This window comes from Hydra viridissima, unplaced genomic scaffold, assembly GCF_058129835.1.
Source record: "Hydra viridissima isolate aposymbiotic clone 2 unplaced genomic scaffold, HvirCarnegie_v1 scaffold_15, whole genome shotgun sequence".
Classification (NCBI taxonomy): domain Eukaryota; kingdom Metazoa; phylum Cnidaria; class Hydrozoa; order Anthoathecata; family Hydridae; genus Hydra; species Hydra viridissima.
Genome location: NW_028324314.1, coordinates 1,104,638 through 1,125,729, shown reverse-complemented (window position 1 = coordinate 1,125,729; position 21,092 = coordinate 1,104,638). Strand labels below are relative to the sequence as shown.

The 21,092-nt window shown below is 28.8% G+C and overlaps 1 protein-coding gene and 1 long non-coding RNA gene across 2 annotated transcripts; one reads left to right on the top strand and one right to left on the bottom strand.

The window, feature by feature from the left end:
• Nucleotides 1-12,138: 12,138 nt before the first annotated feature.
• LOC145193219 (FMRFamide receptor-like) lies at nucleotides 12,139-18,429 on the bottom strand. Its single transcript, XM_090073030.1, has 2 exons — nucleotides 18,379-18,429; nucleotides 12,139-13,442 (listed from the first exon to the last, which is right to left on the bottom strand). The coding sequence occupies exon 2, from the start codon at nucleotides 13,413-13,415 to the stop codon at nucleotides 12,456-12,458; it is 960 nt and encodes a 319-aa protein (XP_089929156.1). The 5' UTR covers nucleotides 13,416-13,442; nucleotides 18,379-18,429; the 3' UTR covers nucleotides 12,139-12,455.
• Nucleotides 18,430-18,812: 383 nt separating this feature from the next.
• Nucleotides 18,813-20,559, top strand: LOC149878065 (uncharacterized). Its single transcript, XR_016447628.1, has 2 exons — nucleotides 18,813-19,162; nucleotides 19,271-20,559. It is a non-coding gene; the product is annotated as an uncharacterized LOC149878065 (long non-coding RNA).
• The last annotated feature ends 533 nt before the right edge of the window (nucleotides 20,560-21,092 follow it).

The window sequence follows — 21,092 nt, the reverse complement described above, 5'->3', positions numbered from 1 at the left end:
ATAGTTGGGAGGCTAATAGAGGGTACAAAAAATTATGATACCATGAAAAATCTAGCAATCATAAATCTTGTTATATCCAGTGGTGAAATTTCGAAAAAAATATAAACAAACCTACCAAAATTGTAACATAGACAGAAATGGAAAGATTTATTAAAACGATTATTAGATGTAATTTTGTTTCTTGCTGAGCGTGGATTGGCCTTGAGGGATGATACTCATTTGATCGGAAATTCGAATAATGGAAACTTTCAAGTATTATTAGAACTTTTTAGTCATTACGAGCCGCTTTTAGAAAAACATTTAAAAAAACGTAAAGCAGACACAAAACGAAAAGCAGAGATTGTAAAGTACACTACTTATCGGCAGACATTCAAAATGAATTCATATCATGCTGTGCTGATTACTTGAGAACTTTTATTTTAAAGGAAAGTGAAACTGTGAAATATTATTCCCTTATTGTAGACGCAACACCTGATTCTGCACATATAGAACAAACTACATTCATTTTACTATGAAATACCACATTTAAAATCAATTTATGATACCAATGTACGAAATATTCCTCTTCAGTATGTTGAATTATTAAATGAAATTAAAAAAAACAAACTGGACGTGCTGTTTCCAAACATTATAATTGCAATAAGACTACTTTTCACAATTCCAGTGACAGTTGCCCAAGCAGAAAGATCTTTTACCGTGTTGAAAAGAATAAAAAACGTATAAGATCAACAATGACACAAAATCTTTTAAATGACTTAGGACTTTTAAAGCTCTATTATGAAACAGTGTTTAACATTATTTTTTGTGCACTTTTTCTAAAGGTTAACATGCAAAAGATTTAAATAGTTTTGACTTTTTAAGGATTTAATTAATTTCATTTTTATTTTTAGTGGCCAGAGCACACTTCTTGCGGTCCTGAATATACGGTTTATCATAATGAGGGCCCGTAAAGAAAACTTCCCTAGGGCACGAAAGTACTCTCGGCGGCTATGATCATGATTATGTACTAATGATGTTACGTATTACCTTCATTTTACGTATCATGATTACGTATTAATGATGTTACGTATCGCCATGCATTTGACTCAAAATGTGCTGACAGTATCTTTAGTTTGTCTTCTTATTCCGGTAAATATGCGTAGTTGTGATGTGAAGGTGAATATTTCCTAAAAAATAGCATTCCAAGAACGCTGAGGGCTTTTGATCATTGGTACTGCCAGTTTTCTGCCATATTCTCCCATTTGTAAAATTCAGTTGTTGTTTTCAGGGGGTGTTTTCAGGGGGTGTATGCTGAACAGACTGGCTGGAGAAGCTGTTCAAAATGCCTTTAAACCAAGTTGGTTTCAAAACAAGAGGAGAGTCGGGCATAAAGATTATACTAATAAATCGAAATCTTTATCACTTGAAAGTGAAAAATAGGGTAAAAAAAAAAATTTAATGTTACTTCTGATTTAGATTTGTCCAATACAAAAAAATTAGATTTGTCCAATACAAAAAAATTACATATCTAACCGGGATTTATTTAAATATAAAAAAAACTAGTAGTGGGGAAAAGTTGAAATTGGCGATCTTTATGATTCACAGCTATCTTTCTGCTACGCGATAATAAAATGCTTGCTAAATCTTTTTACTTATTTACAATCTAAACGATGAAGTAATGAAATAAATAAAAAGGAGTTTTAATGACTTCTGATTTTTCGACATTTTTTCATTAAAATTTTCATCTAAACGAAATTGTTAAAACTTTTTAAATAAACAAAAAAAATTGTAATGTTACATATCGCGAGGTTGGAATTATTTTGTCTGATCTCCAAGTTTAAATGTTGGGAGAAAGTTTTTGGTTTTTTTAAAAAGTAAAAATTGTTTAAAGTTTTAGCTTTTAATTTTAAAGAAATAATAATTATGCTTTAAATAATTTGTGTTTAAGCAAATTATTTAGAAAAAAATTTTATAAAATAATGCGTATTTTAAAAGTTATTATTACTAACTAAAATTAATATCTCATTTTCTTCCAACTTTTAAAATTGGAGATAGAACAAAATAATTCTAACCTCGCGATATGATCTCGTTTATGCTTTTTCATTTTTATTGATTTCAGTGATCGGCAATGCAGAAGCTTCTTTTTAAACTTCAGCAACAAGATTAACGGATCTACTAAATGAGATGATCAACTTTTTTTACAAATTAATTTTGCTTTGGTCACAAGATATTTTCTGAATCAAAAAATATTTTTTTAAAAAATACGCAACTAATCTCAACTACGCTCCATACGCTGTTGTTAAGGAGATTCAGGTCACGGCTAGATGGTGTCCCAAAGTCTTTGGGCCTAATATTATATTATCCATATTGTCCTAAAATCATAGTTGGGTTTTTCTGGACCTATGACACGTTGAATTGTCCTATTAAGAGATGCGATTACCTTCTAGGAATGTTTACTTCAGCCATGGAACCACATAGCGTTTTAGTAAGCTGATATACACATCAGAAGTAAATTTTTCTTTCTTTTTGATGTAGATTGGTGGACATTTCTCTCCATTAAAAGGGAAGATTCCTAGCACCATGACTGACTGAGAGTACTTGTTGTGGCACACAGATGGTGCCCTGTCACCCTTCAGCACTATGTACCTGTCATTTCGCCTATTGATTATATAGTCGACACTAAAATATTTTTCATCTGAGAAAACATTGGCTGTTAACGAAGCATGGCTTTTTCAGCTGATTCCAGAAGCTTCTTTGATTTCTCCAATCTCAAAGTTGAACAGTTTCGCTGTTATTCTGGAGGACGTACAGAAAACATTTCAATATGTTTTTTAAGCTTTTCAGTGAACTTTTCATCAATATTTTTGTTCACTGGAGATGGTATTTAGGCTCTCTCAGCACATTTTTTACTTTAAAAATATTATTAGACACTCCAGAAAATACGAATCACTTCACTTACAAGACAAACCAGCGTGAATCTAAACTTAAAACTTTAGTTCTTTTGACTTCTATAAAAAAACTTTCAATTAAAATATTTTTTTATTCACAACTTTATTCAAACCTAACACGTTCATTAAACCAAAAACAAAATCACGAAACCTAAAGATAGTTCGCAATTCACTGCCGTACAATTTACTTAGTTTGATCATCGAATATGTTCAATGTTTACATTCCACTATATGCTCACCCCCACCCCACCCCACCCCCACCTCCTCTACATTTTTTCAATTTTAATTTGTAATCTTAATTTTCTCAAATTCTACAAGAAAAATTGACAGCTTGAATTTCACTAAGCATCGGAGTTTCGTTTGTACCGTATGTAACTTCTATGTCAGCCTTTTAAGATAAATAGAATTTAATTGAAATAGAATACTTGAGCGTTTAAAACAGCAACGCTTTTGGTGAGAAGGATTTCTATTTATACATAAACTTGTTTTTAAAAACTTGTAATAAAGATAAGTTTAACAGTTTGATCAAATAGCAATTCTGCGCTTGTAGAGTTGATACAAGATAAAATAATGGTATCGTGATTTTTTTCTGGAATCTTTTAGCTTAGTACGTCTAAATATATTAATTGTTTTAAATATATTAATTAATAATATAATAAAGTCAGTTCTTTCAAATGACTGATTTAAAGTTTTTTACTTTACTCGCTTTTATTTGTTAAAAGCCAAAAAATCAAATGACGATGATTTAACTTTACAGTTTTTTCAAATTTAGTTTATCTGTTTAATGATGATTTTGGGTAAGCATATTGCATCTACTAGAATAACTTGATGATTCATCCTCTATTTAAAAGTACAGCTACCATATTCCACGCTGTTTTCTTCCGACATTATCCACGATACTTGCTGTCTTTCTTTCTACCAGTGTTTACAGTTTGGTCCGAGCATTACGCTTTTTAACTTAACCTTTAAAAATTCTTCTGGGTTTTTTTGTAATGACCACATTTCATTTGATTAACATTCAGCAAGAATTTTAATGCTGAATATTTTAAAATTCTAAAAATTTCGTCACAGCTTTTTAACTTAACTTACATTATCATTTCCTGATTTTTTAAAAACTTTAGAAATCTCAAAACGATGTCAAACTGTTGCATTTTTATAGTTCTCCTAATCACCGCCTTAAAATAAATTAGGCGAAAAAAAACATTTCAAAAAACTTGCACGCTACAATACAAAGAGAGACCATGTGTTCTAAAATTTTTATTTTGAATCATTCCAAATCATTCCATTTTTTATATAGAATATCGTCGAGCTTTCGCTCGACGATATTCTATATAAAAAATTTTTGAGCAGCCTATAAAATATTATTTAAGTATATATTGTTTAAATATATATTAAAGTATATTAATTGATAAAATATAATATAAATATAAATTAATATAGATAATTAATATAAATATATATTAAAATTAATTGATAAATAATTGAAAAAATGAGAAATGATTTTTTTGTTCTTTGTTTTTTTGTTTTTTTAACTTGCATTTTTTTTTTTGAAGAAGAAGAAACAAAAGACTGATGATGAAAAGTGAATAACAATGAATTTATTTTGATAAAGATCAATTAAAATAATCAACTATATATAAATCAAAATAATCAATCAATAAATAAGATTAAAAAAAAAGTATCTTTGTGTCTTAAATCTCTTTGCGAACTTAAACGCTTCAAAAATTTTTTCAAAAATTTAGGTTCGTAAAAAACCAAAAATCTAAAGTTCTCTTACTGAACTCCATGTGAACTCCATGTGAACCTCTCGTTGATTGACTGAATGTAATGAAATAAATTTAAATGAATGATTTCAACGGCTTTCAAAATAAATCTCAGCTGGATAAAAAATCTTTTACTGAAATAATGTGTATGTATTTTTATACATGCTGCTTATAAAAATTTAATTTTATTGAAAACCGTTCTTCACAACATGCACCAAAGTTTTTCATAAAAAGGCAGTCGTTAGCAGAGCATTACAGTACGAATGCTCAGCGCATGAGCATTACAGTACGAATGCTCAGCGCAGTTTCAATAATTTTCTGTTTTTGATTCTATTTCATGGAAATTACTGTAATAATTGTATATTGAGAACGCTTTTCAGTTTTCTTCGATTAATTGTTACATGCTGCAGTTAATTTTGATATTCGATAACATTTTGTGAACAAAATTGCAAGATACTAAGATTAAAAAGATAACTATGAAATTTATAAAAAGGGATTGTTCAGTTCTTGATCATTCATAGTATGAATGATCAAGTTTCACACATCTAACTATTGCGATAAGGTTTGCTAAAGCCGATAAGTGACAAATCCCCAATAAAAGACAATCCTCGATAAGTGACAACCCTCGATAAATAATTCCAGTTCATCGTACCAATATAATAAATATGCAATAATAATATAATAGAAATTATGTAGATGATATTTAGGAAATTGTTTAGTTCATATTTAAGAAAATATTTAAGAAAATAGGTCACATTGAAGAAAAGTCATCATTATTACATTTTGTGGAGTAAAAGTTTGAAAGAAATTTTTTTACATCGTAAAATACGTAAGGGACTTTTTCTCATCACCGTTGGGGGTTATTTAAAATTTATAAAAAAAATCATACTATTTAAATATAATTAAAAAATTCTCTCAGCAAAATTTCGTACAAATATTTGTGAAAACCATTAATATTCTTACTACACCATTCATAATGACGATAGTGTCTCTACTATACAACTCTAACGTTCTCCATAGTTTTATTTCTACCTTGAGTAATCGAGATGCTCAGCTCAATTTTATTTCTACCTTACATATGATAAAATAAAATGACACATTCACTTAAGGACCAATATGAGTTGACGAATCGAAGAGATATTTTAAGTGTTTTAATTTCATCAAAGTAATATCAAAATTAATCAATAATCATCAATTATGATAATTAATTAAAGTTGACATATCTTTGTAAGTTTGCCAAATGATTTATATGAACTTTTGTATGAACTATTGCATCTAAATCAAATATAATCTAAAATATAGCATCGTATATAATCCCAAATTTTAGATATCATAGAAATATTTGTTCATGCAATTAAAACGTTCAGCAAATATCAACAACAAAAAAACCGAGTTGATCAGTATAACGGAGATCAGTATAACGGAGATCAGAATATCATGGTATTTTCGAAGCAATATTCGATAAAAGCAAACTACAAAAAAAAAAAAAAAAGGTTCTGAAACTATTAATTTAGTTCAACTTTTGCCTAAAGATATTTTTGTCCTACATTATTTTTCAAAATTATTTGCCCTACCGTTTATAAAAGGGTAATATATTTGAAAAACGTTAAAAACGATTTCTTGAGGTTCTTTAAAAAAATTATCTAAAACTTTTACTGTAAAATACTTATTATCTTGTTATAACGAAGATTTTACAAATATTTTTTGTGTATTTAAGATTTCACGATTAACAATCACGTTGCAACTATAAAGTCAAAACCCGGATATACCTATGGCAATTTCCTGCTCGTGTGCTCTGGAACTCTATTGCTAATTGTTAATTGGTTTTACACAACTCTTTCTCATTAAAAAGAATTAGTCTTTGATGATATAAGTTGTTTTGCGCTGATCAAATTAGATTAAACTAAATGCGTCAGAATATTTCTTTACAAGAAACTGCAAACACGAGAGACTTGTTACGGTAAGAAAATCTAATACACTAGTCATAATTGCTATAGTAATTAGAAATATTTTTAAAAGCTGATCTTAAACAAAGACAATCAATTTTTCAAATAAGGAAAAATAAAAAACTTAACAAAACGGAAATTTAAAGCATCGTTTTAAATCTTAAAACCGATCAAAGAAATTTAAAACCAAAAATTTAGAAAAATAAAAAAATAAATAAAAACAGAAAAAACCGAACCACCATCCTTACGGTTGTAAAAGTAAGAATGCACTGAGCTAAAAATGTACTCTAATGAAATTATAAAAAATGGATGGATGAATCTCAGATGCGTCCTTTTATTTACCTTCGTTTGGTGCCGACAGAGAGCAAACTGGCTTAGATTAAAATTTAAGACCAAAAAATTTACTTCGGAAAGCTCTAGAACTGAAAGACCTTCTAATTTCATTACCCAGAAATCTGCTGCATTTTTTAAGAGGATAATTTTTAGAGGATTAATATGAGTATTATTGGTGTCATTACTACATAGCTAAAAAACCAAGACCATGATGCTTCACTATAAACAAAAAATAAAAAGTTGATAATTAATAACAAAATAAAAGTTGATAATATAGAAATACTAAATAATTCTTTAAAAGAAAAAAAAAAAAAAAAAAACCCCACCGTTTTTTTTCTTCATGCTTCATCCATTTTTAGTATTTCAAAGAAATATGAATAAGATCAAGCAATGATCTTATCCTTGAAATTAGCTTCCAAATCACAATCGTAGTGCTGCATCAGATAATATTCCTTTTTGCAAAAATATTTCATGTCCAACATGTTCTTGGCTTTGATTAAAAAAATTCATCTGAAAACGTCTGTTAAGCTTTTATTTTTTTATTTTTTTTTTTATCTCCTGTAAATGACTATTAGCAATAAGAAGAAATGTTTGCGGTATAAATTATTCTCTGGTGGACAAAAGTTCATCTGTAACTCTGACTTTACTTTTATTAAAGTAACGTGCGCTTTTTATTATTCTAGTTTTCCTGTAATCACCAGTTTTCCCTCCTGTTCTGAAAAAGAATCAAATGGATCGTGCATAGCTTCAAGATGAATCACCAACAAGTTTAAACGTTTTAAAGCGGTATATTTTTTAATACCAAGTTCTTAGAGTGGCTTGCTGACAATTTTAACTTTAGTTAAAATAGCATCTCATAATTTGCATAATAGTGCTGTCTCCAGTCGATTGAGTGACCGAATAAAGAAAGGCTTTTGACACAAAAGGCTGAATACAATTAAATTTCTACGCAACTTGTTTTTGAGAACCAATGAAGAATGACCATGATGATCGAACGTGGTTTCATCATGATAATAAACTTCTTTGTCACTTTTTTAGCAGCCCGAATTTGTCTTTCTTAGTAAGCATTTAGTCATATTTCTTTCTCTGCGCGATTTATTATACTAATATGATAACATATAATTTGCATGTACAAAAATGCAATGCACATAAGTTTCAATTTTAATAGAGTCCAGTTTTTTTGTCGTTACCCGTTAAAGTGTCATCAAATATGCGTTAAGAAAACGTTAAGGAACTGATGTTTCAATCCTGATAATTTATGCCCAGCGGCAATTATCAGTCATGAAATACAAAACAAAAGTAAAACTGAGACAAAATTACAAAACTATGGTGACGTTGTTCTGAAGTCAAAAGAGAGAGGGAAAAAAAGAAAAAAAAAAAAGTGCCAAGTCATCAGTGTCAAATAGTGAAAAAAGAAATTTTTATGCCAAGTCATCAGTGTCAAATAGTGAAAAAAGAAATTTGTTTTTGTGTCAGCATTTGGAAACCATTTTATTCTTTTCATTTAGTATGTTTCACATTATGATCACGTGCTTTTCATGCAGGCAGAGCATGCAACTTTTTGCGGCCGGGTTGTACTATTTGCAGCGGTTTACAATTTTCCATTTAACAACAAGTGCAAAGTTTGCTTTTTTTTTTTTTTCATATCTCTTTTGATAATTCGGTATCTATGTTAAAGGATTTTAAGTGGTTAGTGCTTTTTAATTTGACATATATTTTGCTGATGCCGTAAAAGGTTTTTTCTTTTATTTCTGGGTTGTTGTTGGAGGTGATGATTGCTTGGTATACTTGGTATGTTTCTTTTTGTTTTGTTTTGGAGTTAGGTTTTTTTTTGTAAAATGTGATGTTGTGTGAATTCAAGGTATCCTTCCCGGCACGCAGTTGTAGCTTACTTTGATAGATTTTCTGTTAAATATTTTGTGATGGAACGGAAAATGTTGGTCGGCTAGCTTTAAAAATCTTTTTCCTATATTGGAGGTAAAGTTTCTGCTGAAAAGAGGATTGGACCAGATGATTTTGAAAAGAGTATTGGACCAGATGATTTTGCGCTTACAATTTGTGTTGATAACGTAGTACAAGTTAAATATGTATGCAAGATTTTGGTTACAAATAGATTTTTTTTAAAGCTTTCTCGTAAATATGGGTAGAATTTATGAAAATACATTCGCTAGATGAACTGACCGACAACTGTAGCTCAATAGATTGTGGAATTTGCTTTAAAATGCTGGGTTGGTGGTTGGATTTGGTATGAATAAAACTTAGAAAAAAACCCGGGTTTAGTGTAAAACCGGAATGAGTTATCATCGAGATTTAAAGTAATATCAAGATAGTTGATACTTTTCATATTGAACTGGATTGAAATAAGTAGACCGTTGTCTTTGTAGATTTGGACGAAGTGCTTTTTGATTCTTTCCATTTGAGGAACACTGGTATTTTTAAATACAGCTAGACCGTCGTCTCGATGTAATCCAAAATCAATCTTATTATAATGTTGCGGTAGTTAATAAACGAGGAAGGTACCAACAAGTTCACAAGCCTTTGCGCCTTCGACAGAATGTAATTTTGATTACTGAATTTACATTATCATGGTCGTATAAGAGATGGACGTGCAACTCATGTTTTTCATATTTCATTTATTATTTCATGTCATAAAAACTACACAAAAACCCATTTGTTTTTGTCAAATAAAAATTAGTTTATATACATACATATATATATATATATATATATATATATATATATATATATATATATATATGTATATAAACTAATTTTTATTTTTTTCAAGATAATTATAAATTTGAATAACTTTTTAAAAGGTTTTGCTTTATGAAATGAATTATAAAAAAACCCATTAGAAAATACACCTTCTAGGTATGTGTGCAAAATTTGTAATTTATTAAACTATTTTATTATTTTACATTAGTGTAAAGAGCTTTAAATCAGTATTACGATGATGAAAATTTCATAAAAAACTAATGATTCTACTAAAAGTTATGCCCATTTAAGTGAAAAAAATTCATTATAAGGAATGCTTAAGAAAACTGCAACCAACTTAAAAAATTAGCGTTCGGCTTACGGTCGTTTTGTAATAGAACTTCATTGTTAAGTTTTTAGCGCATTACTTTGCCTCGGTTATATTTTTATTCAACTAATAACAGAAGATGGTTTTTTTGTGTGTGTTTGTGTGTAAATCATGTTTTGAATACTTTAAAAAAATCACCAATATTTTAAATAAAGTTTCATTTTTCTAAAAAAACAACTTTTTAATGAATAAAAAAGTCAAATATACAAAATGCTCATATTCTTGAACGCCCCCCCCCCCCCAGCCTCTACAAGAGAAGAATATTTGGTACCTTTACTACGTGCAAAAATAGAAAATGTGCGTGTCATAATATTTTAATAAAATTTGGCTGGTACATAGCAAATAGATATAGAAAATTGATTCAGAAGTTAGAAAAAATACTTATCATCCCTTCAATGTCAATTCAGTACCAGAGCAGGAATGAAGTTTTCAATAGCAATGAAATCACTAAAAACGTTAGTAACTGCAAAAAAAAAAACAAATTGCAATAAACTTACAACACTCTACTTTTAAAATATTATCTAAGTCAATATAAAATTCTAAAAAAAAGACGAGAAAAATCCATCCTTACGACACCTACCTCGAGCACCGGGTGAAAAATTGGTCACAGATTTTATCTTTAAAATCGGTGCCGTAAATCGCAGAAACACGCACGTACCTACACCTAATAAAGAATAATGCATAACGGGATATATATTATGAAGCTTATAGAGTTGTCGAAGCAAAAAATGGCGACATATCGGAAAAAATACTATATATATAGCTGGTAAATCATGCAATATTAGTATTAAATACTTAGTTATTCTTGCGGTTTGCCATAAAATTGGCTTTGCTAAACTCTTTAAAATTTTGAAAAATTGTTTTTTTCTTTATTGTATTTACATTCATTTTATGTATAGGTTATTTATCCTTAGCTATATATATTTCTGCTGTTAAACATAAAAAAAGAAAATTCTATAATATTCATAAACTATAAGTCTACAGCAATGAAGTAGATGGAGTAGTTCCCTGGACGTGAAACCATTGTGCTTTAGGTAGCTACAAAACTAGTTGATATTTTGTATTATTTATTCTATTTTTTATTATTTATTCTATTTATTCTATTTTGTATTTATTTATTCAATATCGTTGCACTTCCATCTCCTATACATCCATGACGTTATGGAGTGACTAATTTAATTCAAAAACTATATTTTTAATACTCGAAAACTTGACTGAATACAATTCAAAAGTGGTTTTTATAATTGATTTCATTAAGCCAGATGATATTGTAAAACGTAAGCAAATTTTAAACGAATTTTGGTAGATTAAGCCAACTTAGTGTATGTTTCTAATTTCATTAAGAATGATTTATTATAATAATTTTTTTGAATGAAAAAGTGGACGAGACATTTTACTTTCAAATTTTTTTACATGATATTTGGCCATTTTCAGATTTGCCCGAGCTTAACCCCCTCAATAAATTGATTGTCAAAGTTTCCGATAGAAAAAGAAAAGAATAAAGTAAAATTTAACAATCTAAAAAAATAAAAAATTATTAAAATAAATAAAATGTAAGACGAGTTAAAATTAAACGGCAACCGAATCTAACAACCACAAAAATGGCGAAGTATTGCAAAAGTTTAAAAACATTTTTTTTTGCCGCCGAGAATTTTAATTGTGTGTAACTATACAAAGAATTCTAAATGCTTTTGAGCAGAAGACTTAATCCTTCTAAAGTTGTTTTTTTTTTTTTTTTAATTTTATATGTATATATGCTACCACAGTATCTAACCTAACAAATTACAATGTAACCATAACCATTATATACCAGGTTGAACAAATGCGCCGTTTATAACTACTCGTTGCAAAAACGCATTCGTTGCTCTGGATCTTTAATGATGAAATCTTTTGCTGGAGAATAAATGGACTGTCAACAAGAAATAAGTTTGGGATGAGACTTAAAATCATAAACGTTTCAGATATAAAGTAATAACACAAGCGTGAGTAGAACCAATAGGTTTGAAGAGTTATTTTCCTTTCAATTCAGAAAGGTCCAAATTTTTGTCTCGTTGAAGAAGGAAAAAATCTACCATAAATTATGTTAGTAATTATGTTAATTTGATAAATGCTTTAATAACAATTGTCATTATAGGTAGTAGTTACAATTATTGAATCAAAGTTAGCAAAAAAATGATGACATTTGATAGCATTGAATATTTGCAAAAACGTCCGTTACAAATGAAATATTTGCTTATGCACTGCTTAACAATCATAAGATAAATATATATAGCCTATCCTCATGCAAGTTTTTTAAATACTTAAATCTTATTAATAAACAGTAAGTATCGATTTGAAGGCTCTTTTATCAACATTTTAGACAAGGCCAGCTTACTTAACGGCATTAAAACATGTACGGCTTTCACATTCTCGTCCGTGAAAGTAACCGAATAACATCATTTCTGAAATTTTTTGACACTATGATGTAGAAATAAAAATGTATTGCCGAGTTTAAATGCACCAAGTAAACAAAACTTTCGTAAAGTATAAAAAGTAGCTCATCAGAGTTTATTGTTACAAATAATCGCGTTACATCTAAAGCTGAAGCTGGAAAAATTAAGAAGAAAAATGTCCATGAATTAGAAATAGCCATGTATTTTACTCTTCTCGGTGTTTTATTGTTAATCACACTTATTCTTAGTGTCCGCAAACTTTTCTTCGAATTTAGATACAGTTCACGAGATAATAAAATTGTAAATAATGAAATTAAGAACCAGGGTAAGACGCTGTCGATCAAGAGAATGCGTAGTATGGTAAATATCCTGACAAAATCTTCAGATAAATTGATAGGACACTTATCTGCAAGGGTGGCTGCACTAGGATTCCAGTAAGTCCAGAAATATGGCAGATGAGCTACTACATATACAAGAATAATTACAAAAAAGCTAGTTCGAGCGCGTTTAATTGAACAGAGTCTTTTTGCGTGCAAAGGAAATCGAGTACTTAAATATTTGTCGAGCGTCGTTAACATCAGAGTCCACGCTGATACACCTAGTGTTACTCTCTTAGCAAGAAAGTAAACTATACAGAAATGACTTTGATTGAAGAATACATTCGGAAGTTGATTTAACCAACGAATTAAGAATAAAACCATCAACGAGTTATCAGACAACGCCAACGTTTTCATATAAAAGCAAGTCGAAGTAGTTCTGTATTTTCTCATGTTTAATACAAATGCCGTTAGGGTGTTTCCTATGACTCCAAAAAACACAATGATTATTGGCAGAATATGTTTAAACCAAAAAGGTGCCAATTCATCTGTCGTTAAGATACCATCGTTGCTAGTGACATTCAATCGACTCGTGTTTGTTGGATCGGACATTATTTTATTTGTTTCATTTATTAATTTCTAGAATATAAATAACATAACATATCAATTTTCCGCTGTAAATTTTAAAGAGATGGAAACAATTTCTTAAAGTATGTACAGACCCTTGCATAATTATACTAGCATACTTAAAATTTTTTTTGCAAAATTTCTAGAACTTAAGCTAGATAAGTAATTTTTATATTAAAGAAACTTTTCTGAAATTGAAGAAAACACTCTAGTGCACAAATAATCGCGATTTTATATCGTATATGAGCAATAAAGCCTATCAAAGGCGATATATCTTCTGAAGCTTTGAAATTTCGGAACAAGAACCATAAATTCTATCATTAATCCGCTTAATTGGTTGGGTCTAAGCTCAAAGCAAAAATTAATCCAATAATTATAGCCTTCGTATATCAATAAAAAATATTATGAAGTGTGCTTTGAATTTCTTTCATCTGATCTTTGAAAACAATTATCAAAAATAAATGAAAATAGGTAAGCTAGTGGGCGTTTATGTGTGTGTAGATACAATTGAGTGCTCATGCTTGCATGCGTATGTTGAGAGTATTTGTGATTCTCTTTTTACAATAAAGTTGTATTTTAAATATTTTTTTCAATACTAGCCTAAGAGTCTAGATGTTTCGCTTTGAACGCTGCGATAATGCTCATTTTAAATTGTGATTTTTAAATAAAAACGAATCATCGTGGGAGTCTTGCCTTTAGAATGAAATGCTTTATGAGAGTCTTGTTTTTAGAATAAAATGCATGGTGGGAGCCTTGTATTTAGAATGAAATGCATTATGAGAGTCTTGTTTTTTAGAATAAAATGCATTGTGGGAGTCTTGTTTTTAGAATGAAATGCATTGTGGGAGTCTTGTTTTTAGAATGAAATGCATTATGAGAGTCTTACCTTTTTTTACGATAAGTTTTTTCAAGATCGTTTTGCTTTGATGAAAATCAGAAAAAATATGAAAAAAATCTTCAAGTTCAAAATTTATTTTTTGCTTTTACTTTTTTTGCATTTATTGCATTTAGTATAAATAGACAAATTGCCGAGAGATTTTCGATCGCAAGTCATGCAAACACAATAGAAGCTAATTTTATATAAGTTTTGTTTCTACAATGTTTGATAAAGTAGAGTTTTTCAATGATTTCTGTTAATTTTATTTCAAAACTCACAAAATATTTGAATATATAAATTGATTTTTTTACATACATACATACATACATACATACATACATACATACATACATACATACATACATACATACATACATACATACATACATACATACATACATACATACATACATACATACATACATACATACATACATACATACATACATACATACATACATACATACATACATACATACATACATACATACATACATACATACATACATACATACATACATACATACATACATACATACATACATACATACATGCATGCATGCATACATACATTAATAAATGTAAGTTATTTGATCCAAACTTAACACTTTATTATCCTAACATAAACAGGTTTTAATAGGAGACTGTTAATTACATAGTTCTTAGAAACAAAATAACGATGAACCCAGCAAACATCGAGTCTAAAAAAGACGTCTTTTAGATGTATAAAAAACGTCTAATACGTCTTAAAGACATATTTAAGACGTCTTTTTTAGACTAAATGTTTGCTGGGAATAGAATAATAATAATAATAATAATAATAATAATAATAATAATAATAATAATAATAATAATAATAATAATAATAATAATAATAATAATAATAATAATAATAATAATAATAATAATAATAATAATAATAATAATAATAATAATAATAATAATAATAATAATAATAATAATAATAATAATAATAATAATAATAATAATAATAATAATAACAATAATATAAAAGTTTATGTTATAAATAACTATATGTGAATAAAGTTTTATTTGATTACGTCTAAACCCTTCTTAATTTTGGAAAATCTTCGGCCTTAATGTCTGCGATAATTTTTTGTTCTAATTAAAATCTCTTCGGTCATCTTACTTGGTTTTAATATCATGTTATACAAAAAGTTATTATATGAAAGTTCTCGAAGTATAATTTTTCATAATCAAAAGGATGGACAAACCTTTATCGGTGCTCACACAAAAAGTAGGTCTTTCAAAATGTAAAACGAACTAAAGACCAAAGATTAAAAAGTCTATCCTTCTAACAAACTCCCCTTCTCATTTATATGAAGGCCCCCCCCTCCCCCTCTTCACTTCTACCTATTTAAGAATTAGAAATTTTCTTTTATTTCTTAAACAATCGAACCATTTGTAACAACGTTACTTATCTTTGAGGTGATGCATGTTCTTGTTCTTCAACGTTACTTATCTTTGAGGTGATGCATTTTAAGTTAAAGATTTTTGATTAAAAACATCAAAAATTTTTAATTTAAAATTTGTCAGAGGACTTTTTTTTTCTAAAAATACTATTTTCTTTGCCAGGATTTTGTCCATCTAATTTTGTCCATCAGTTCCGAAGAGCCTCGAACTTTTTAATTTGTAATTAGCAGCGTTTCAGCAATTTTATTAAAATTGATAATTAAATTAATAATTAATTTAAAAAAATAAAGTAATTATTATGAGCATAGTAGATGTTCTCATACCAAAGCACTTTTTTTCAAGTGAATTTTTTTTCTTTCTTTTTCGTTCTCGCTCAACCATACAAGTAAAAGTTAAAACCAATGCTTCGTATTTTAAATTACTTTATGAAATTTAACAAAACGTGAGACTGCTAAATTTGGTAATAATAATTCACATTTTGTAGAGTTTACAAAGATTTAAAAATAAGGAAAACATTTTGAACCATTACTGTCAGGTTTTTTTTTAAAAAAAATGTTCTTGGTTATATGTTAGAGAAGGTTATCAAAGCAACAATTTAGTCAATTTTTGCTGAATGTTTTATCCATTTTATCAATTTTATTGATCTTTTTAAATGGTTCCCATTTAAAAATGGTTTTTTAAGATGAAAACATGAGAACATTTTTTAAACATGCTTAACAGGATTGAAGAACTTCCCGTAAGGTTCCCCGTAAATAAAGCTGCATTTAAAAATACCATGTGATTTACAGAATAATCAAGTATCTATAGATTGTTTCTCATTAAATATAATAGGTTCTTGGTCTGATGGATCCTTTTACAATTATGTATTTTCATAAAGAGAATATGGCCTGGTCAGTTCTCCCAACACTGACTTAAATTATACAAATCCTCATAGTTAAGGGAATATCTCAGGATTTCATCTCCGCCGATTTTTTTACAACTTTTATGTTCAAATATAAAAACTGATTTATTAATTTCAATAATAATCGCAATGATTTCAAGAAAAACATTTAGTTTTTCGTTAACAATTAAAGTAGTCTAAGAGTTTGAGAGCTTACTAAAGCAATGGCGTGAAAGATCATTAAAGGTTCTAACTATAGATAGGTAACCGTCTATGAACAGTGTCCTGAATTTTTAAAGTTCTATTATTTTATTACTGTAGAAACATATTAATAACCAAAATGCTTGGTTGTTACAGATGTGTAAAATGTTTGATTTGTTTTTGACTCATTGAGCCAAAATTTTATTGTGGTACAAATTTGTATAGTTAATGTAGGAATTTGTATAGTTAATGTAGGAATAAAATTCACAGAAAGAAAATCTCGTTTAAATTTAAAAATCCTTTTTTTGTTTGGGATAATCCTAGAAAAATTTAACAACTTGACACAAATCAGTATAAAAGTTGAGATCAGAATTTTTTCTTTTCGAAATAGATAAGCCCCCTTCCCACTTAACTCACAATAAAACAGTGAGTGAAGTGGGGAGGCGGAGTTTATACTACTTAAATTATAAATAGCACAGTTTTCACCAAAATTTATGTAATTTATGCAATTTACTACAATAAATATACATATGTAATAAAAACACAGAGATTTTACTTGAAAAATATTCCAAGGTTAATTAACATTAATGGGCCCTAATAATTATGCTGTGAACTAATTTAAGATCTCTAATTTCTCCCTTTAATAAAAACATATCAAGCTTAACTTTCTTATGCACCCGCTGCTTATTATTAAGTCGCCATGTATTAACTTTATTAAGATGCGGTAAAGATGTTCATTTATCTAATTCTGTTGGCAAATTCTTCAAATGGATCCCTTTTAAAAGGACCTGGGTATCAGTCATTTGAACGTCATTTGAACGAGTCATAACTTTTTTTATATTTAGGTCTACAAAGAATTAAGAATCTAGAAATAAAATTTCATTAGAATTAAAATTCATTGCCTCATTGAGCTTATAATCATGAAAAGTAAATGAGAAAACCTTTTGCTGCTTCCATGTTTGACAGTGGAAATTGGTAAAACAGTTGAAAATATCCGTTCATTTCGTTCCCTTCCTCCCCCCCCCCCCCCTTCCTGCTAATTAATTAAACTGGATGCGGCCAATTCAATCAATAGTAGGTGACTAGAGGACACAGCCGGGCCGGTGGAGCTTTGGTAGTTTAATCTGTTGACAATTTTTAGAAACCTTCATAAAGATTAATGTTAATAATTACAAAATTTTTTTAAAAAAATTATAGATTAATTAACGCCTAAATATAAGTTATAAATTATGATCCTCACAGCATGGATTAAAAATTTAAAATTCCATCGTAAATCGTCTTTAAAGTTTTCAAATTGTGAAGGATTCAGTTTAAACACCACTATTAAAAAAAAAAAAACTTTTAGGAACATCAATGAAAGTTGGTGGATTTGTAGCCAGTGTACCTAGAATTAGATAAAACATCAACCTTTAATAATGTTAGTCAAGTTTGTGTTGTTTATTATGGGCATAAAAAATTACAATGACCCAATTTTTTAAATCTGTCCTGATTAAATGAAGATTGATCGCGATGGTTTTTTGCTATCGTATCGTTTTTCTCGCAAACAGTTTACTTACATTTTATCGCGTGTTGCCCTCTTAAGCCGATTACTTTTCTTTATATATTTCGGTCATTTGTTTTTAAAAAAACTAGATGCGTAAGAAGCAGACTTATTTGAAATAATTTAACACGTTTTTTTCTTTTGTTGAAATTTATTTGAGTTATAATTACAAAAAAAAACGTCATAATTAAACAAATTCAGTTATTTTTAAAAAAAGAAAAAAGAATGGTAGGTCTAGAGGATGTTGTATTTTTAAAGAGGAACCATTATATAAAAACAGATTATATAAAAACAGATGCTGCGTTCCCTAACAATGAATTTTCTATCACCTTCATTAAACTTATTGATAATATAAATATCTTATATATAATAATTTATTGAAAAACACCTGGAAAAATTGAAAGCTGTGAAAAATAAGAAACACTCGAAATTTTTACTTTTATTTTTTTTAAAAATAAAAAGGAGAACTCAAACTTGTCGTAGAAGTACATGATGTGAGTGGTGTTCTGGAAATCTCAAAGCCTGGTCCTACTTCTGACTCAGCTGGAGATTATCGTATTTAGTTCTTTTCAATTTTAAACTGTTAATTATTTAATTTTTACATCATATTAAATTTATAAATTTAATGGTTATGTTAAATTTAAAGTATATATTAATATTCGGTTTAAATGGTATGAAAATACGGGACTGTTGGTGATCATCGTTCACGACAGATTGTTAATACTAGCCTGAATACATTGTCAATATCAGCCTGAAGATAAAAGTTTTTACAGTTGTCTTTTGCTTATCGCATGAACATTGTGAGCATGAAGACTTTTTGATTCGTTATTCCTGTTTCATATTTTTCTTCATCATTAAAACTTTTATAATCTTAGCAGATCTGAAAAAAAATCAGTTTTATGTTTTAGAAAAAAAAGATCCAGCATGCAACGTTTTCGTTTTATCTTATACTAAACAAAGTACAACACAAGTACGAAAATAAATTGATCAGAGTATTATTTTACGCGACATTTCGTGAATGTGTAAAAACTTTTAAGTGTACAATAACGTCGTTGCGAAAGTTTTTTGATATTATGATATAGAAATAAAAATGCAACGCTGAATTTAAATGCACAAGATAAACAAAGGTTTCGTAAAGTATGTATAATGTTTTATCAGAACTAATTGTTGTAAAAAGAGTTGTTACATCTAAAGCTGATGCAGGGAACGTTAAGAAGAAAAATGCCCATGAGTCAAAAATAGCCATGTATTTAATTCTTTTAGGGGTGTTTTTATTGACTTTGCGTCTGAGAGACGCCGATGCCTTTACCATGAGATACAATTCATGAGACAATAAAATCGTGAACGCCAATGTTAATAACCATGGAAAAACGCTGTCAACTACTAGGATACGAATTATCGTAAACATTCTGAAAAACTTTTTAGACATGTTAATTGGACATTTATCTGAAAGGGTGATTGCTTGAAGGTTCGAATAGCTCCAAAAATACGGCAAATGAGCCGTTACGTAAACCAAGATAATTACAAGAAGAGAAACTCGAGCGCGTTTGATTGTACATATACTTTTTGCGTGCAACGGATATCTTGAGCTCAAATATTTGTCAAGCGTCATTAACATCATTGTCCACACTGATACACCCAGAGTGACTCGTTTTAAAAAAAAGTATACAATACAAAAATGATCTTGATTAATATGGATATCAGGAAGATTATTCAGCCAACGAATGAAAAATAAAATCATCAACGTGTTATCAGAAAACGCCAACATTTTCATGTAAAAGCAAGTGGAAGCATAAGCGTATTTTTTCATGTTTAACACAAATATCGTGATGGTGTTTCCTATAAGTCCAAAAATGATAATGATTAATGGAAGAACATGGTTAAACCAAAATGGCGCCAGTTTATCAATGCCGTGTGTAGTGTGTGTACCATTGAAGGTGGAATGATCGCTTGGCCTCGTATTCCCAGCATGATGCATTACTATTTACTTGTATGACAGTTTCTACAATAATATTCTACTTTAAAAACATCCTTTTGACATTTTTTTTTACAACGGATTACTTCCTTCAGCTGAAATCTGCAAAACTTCCGTGAAATTTTATAAGGAGGGATTATTATTTGATAATCTTCTTTTAATTGAAATGAAGTTAAATTTTATTCAATTACTTAAGACCAACACAATATTAACATCAAATAACAATAGAAAGGAAGTACATTTATATTGCTTTTATCTGATCCCATAAATGCAATTTGTTGTTAAATACTTTGACAATAGCTATGGGGGTTAGTAAGTGAGTCCAAGGAGTTTTGTACTGTTATGAAATGCTATATTTGCAATGGTTAAGTAGCATATCTATTTCACTTTCCTTGCTCACGTTTCTGTCATGCGATAATAAAAAGCTTTCTACATCTTTTTATTTATTTATCGTTTAAATAAATAAAAAAGTTGTAAAGCGTGTTTACATATGATTCTCGCATTTGTTGACGCACGTGGGCTTTTCAATTTTGATGATTTTAGTGATCGGAAATACTTCTTTTTGATTCAACAGCAATATTAACGGATCAACTTTATAATAAGATTAACTTTTTTTTACAAAACAATATTGCTTAGGTGACAAAATGTTTTATGTACGCATGAAAAATCTGCTTTTTAATTGGGGATTTAAAATATAGAATGCTTGGAGTTCAATTCCATCATAATAAATGAGTGTCCAAATTAATTATAATTAA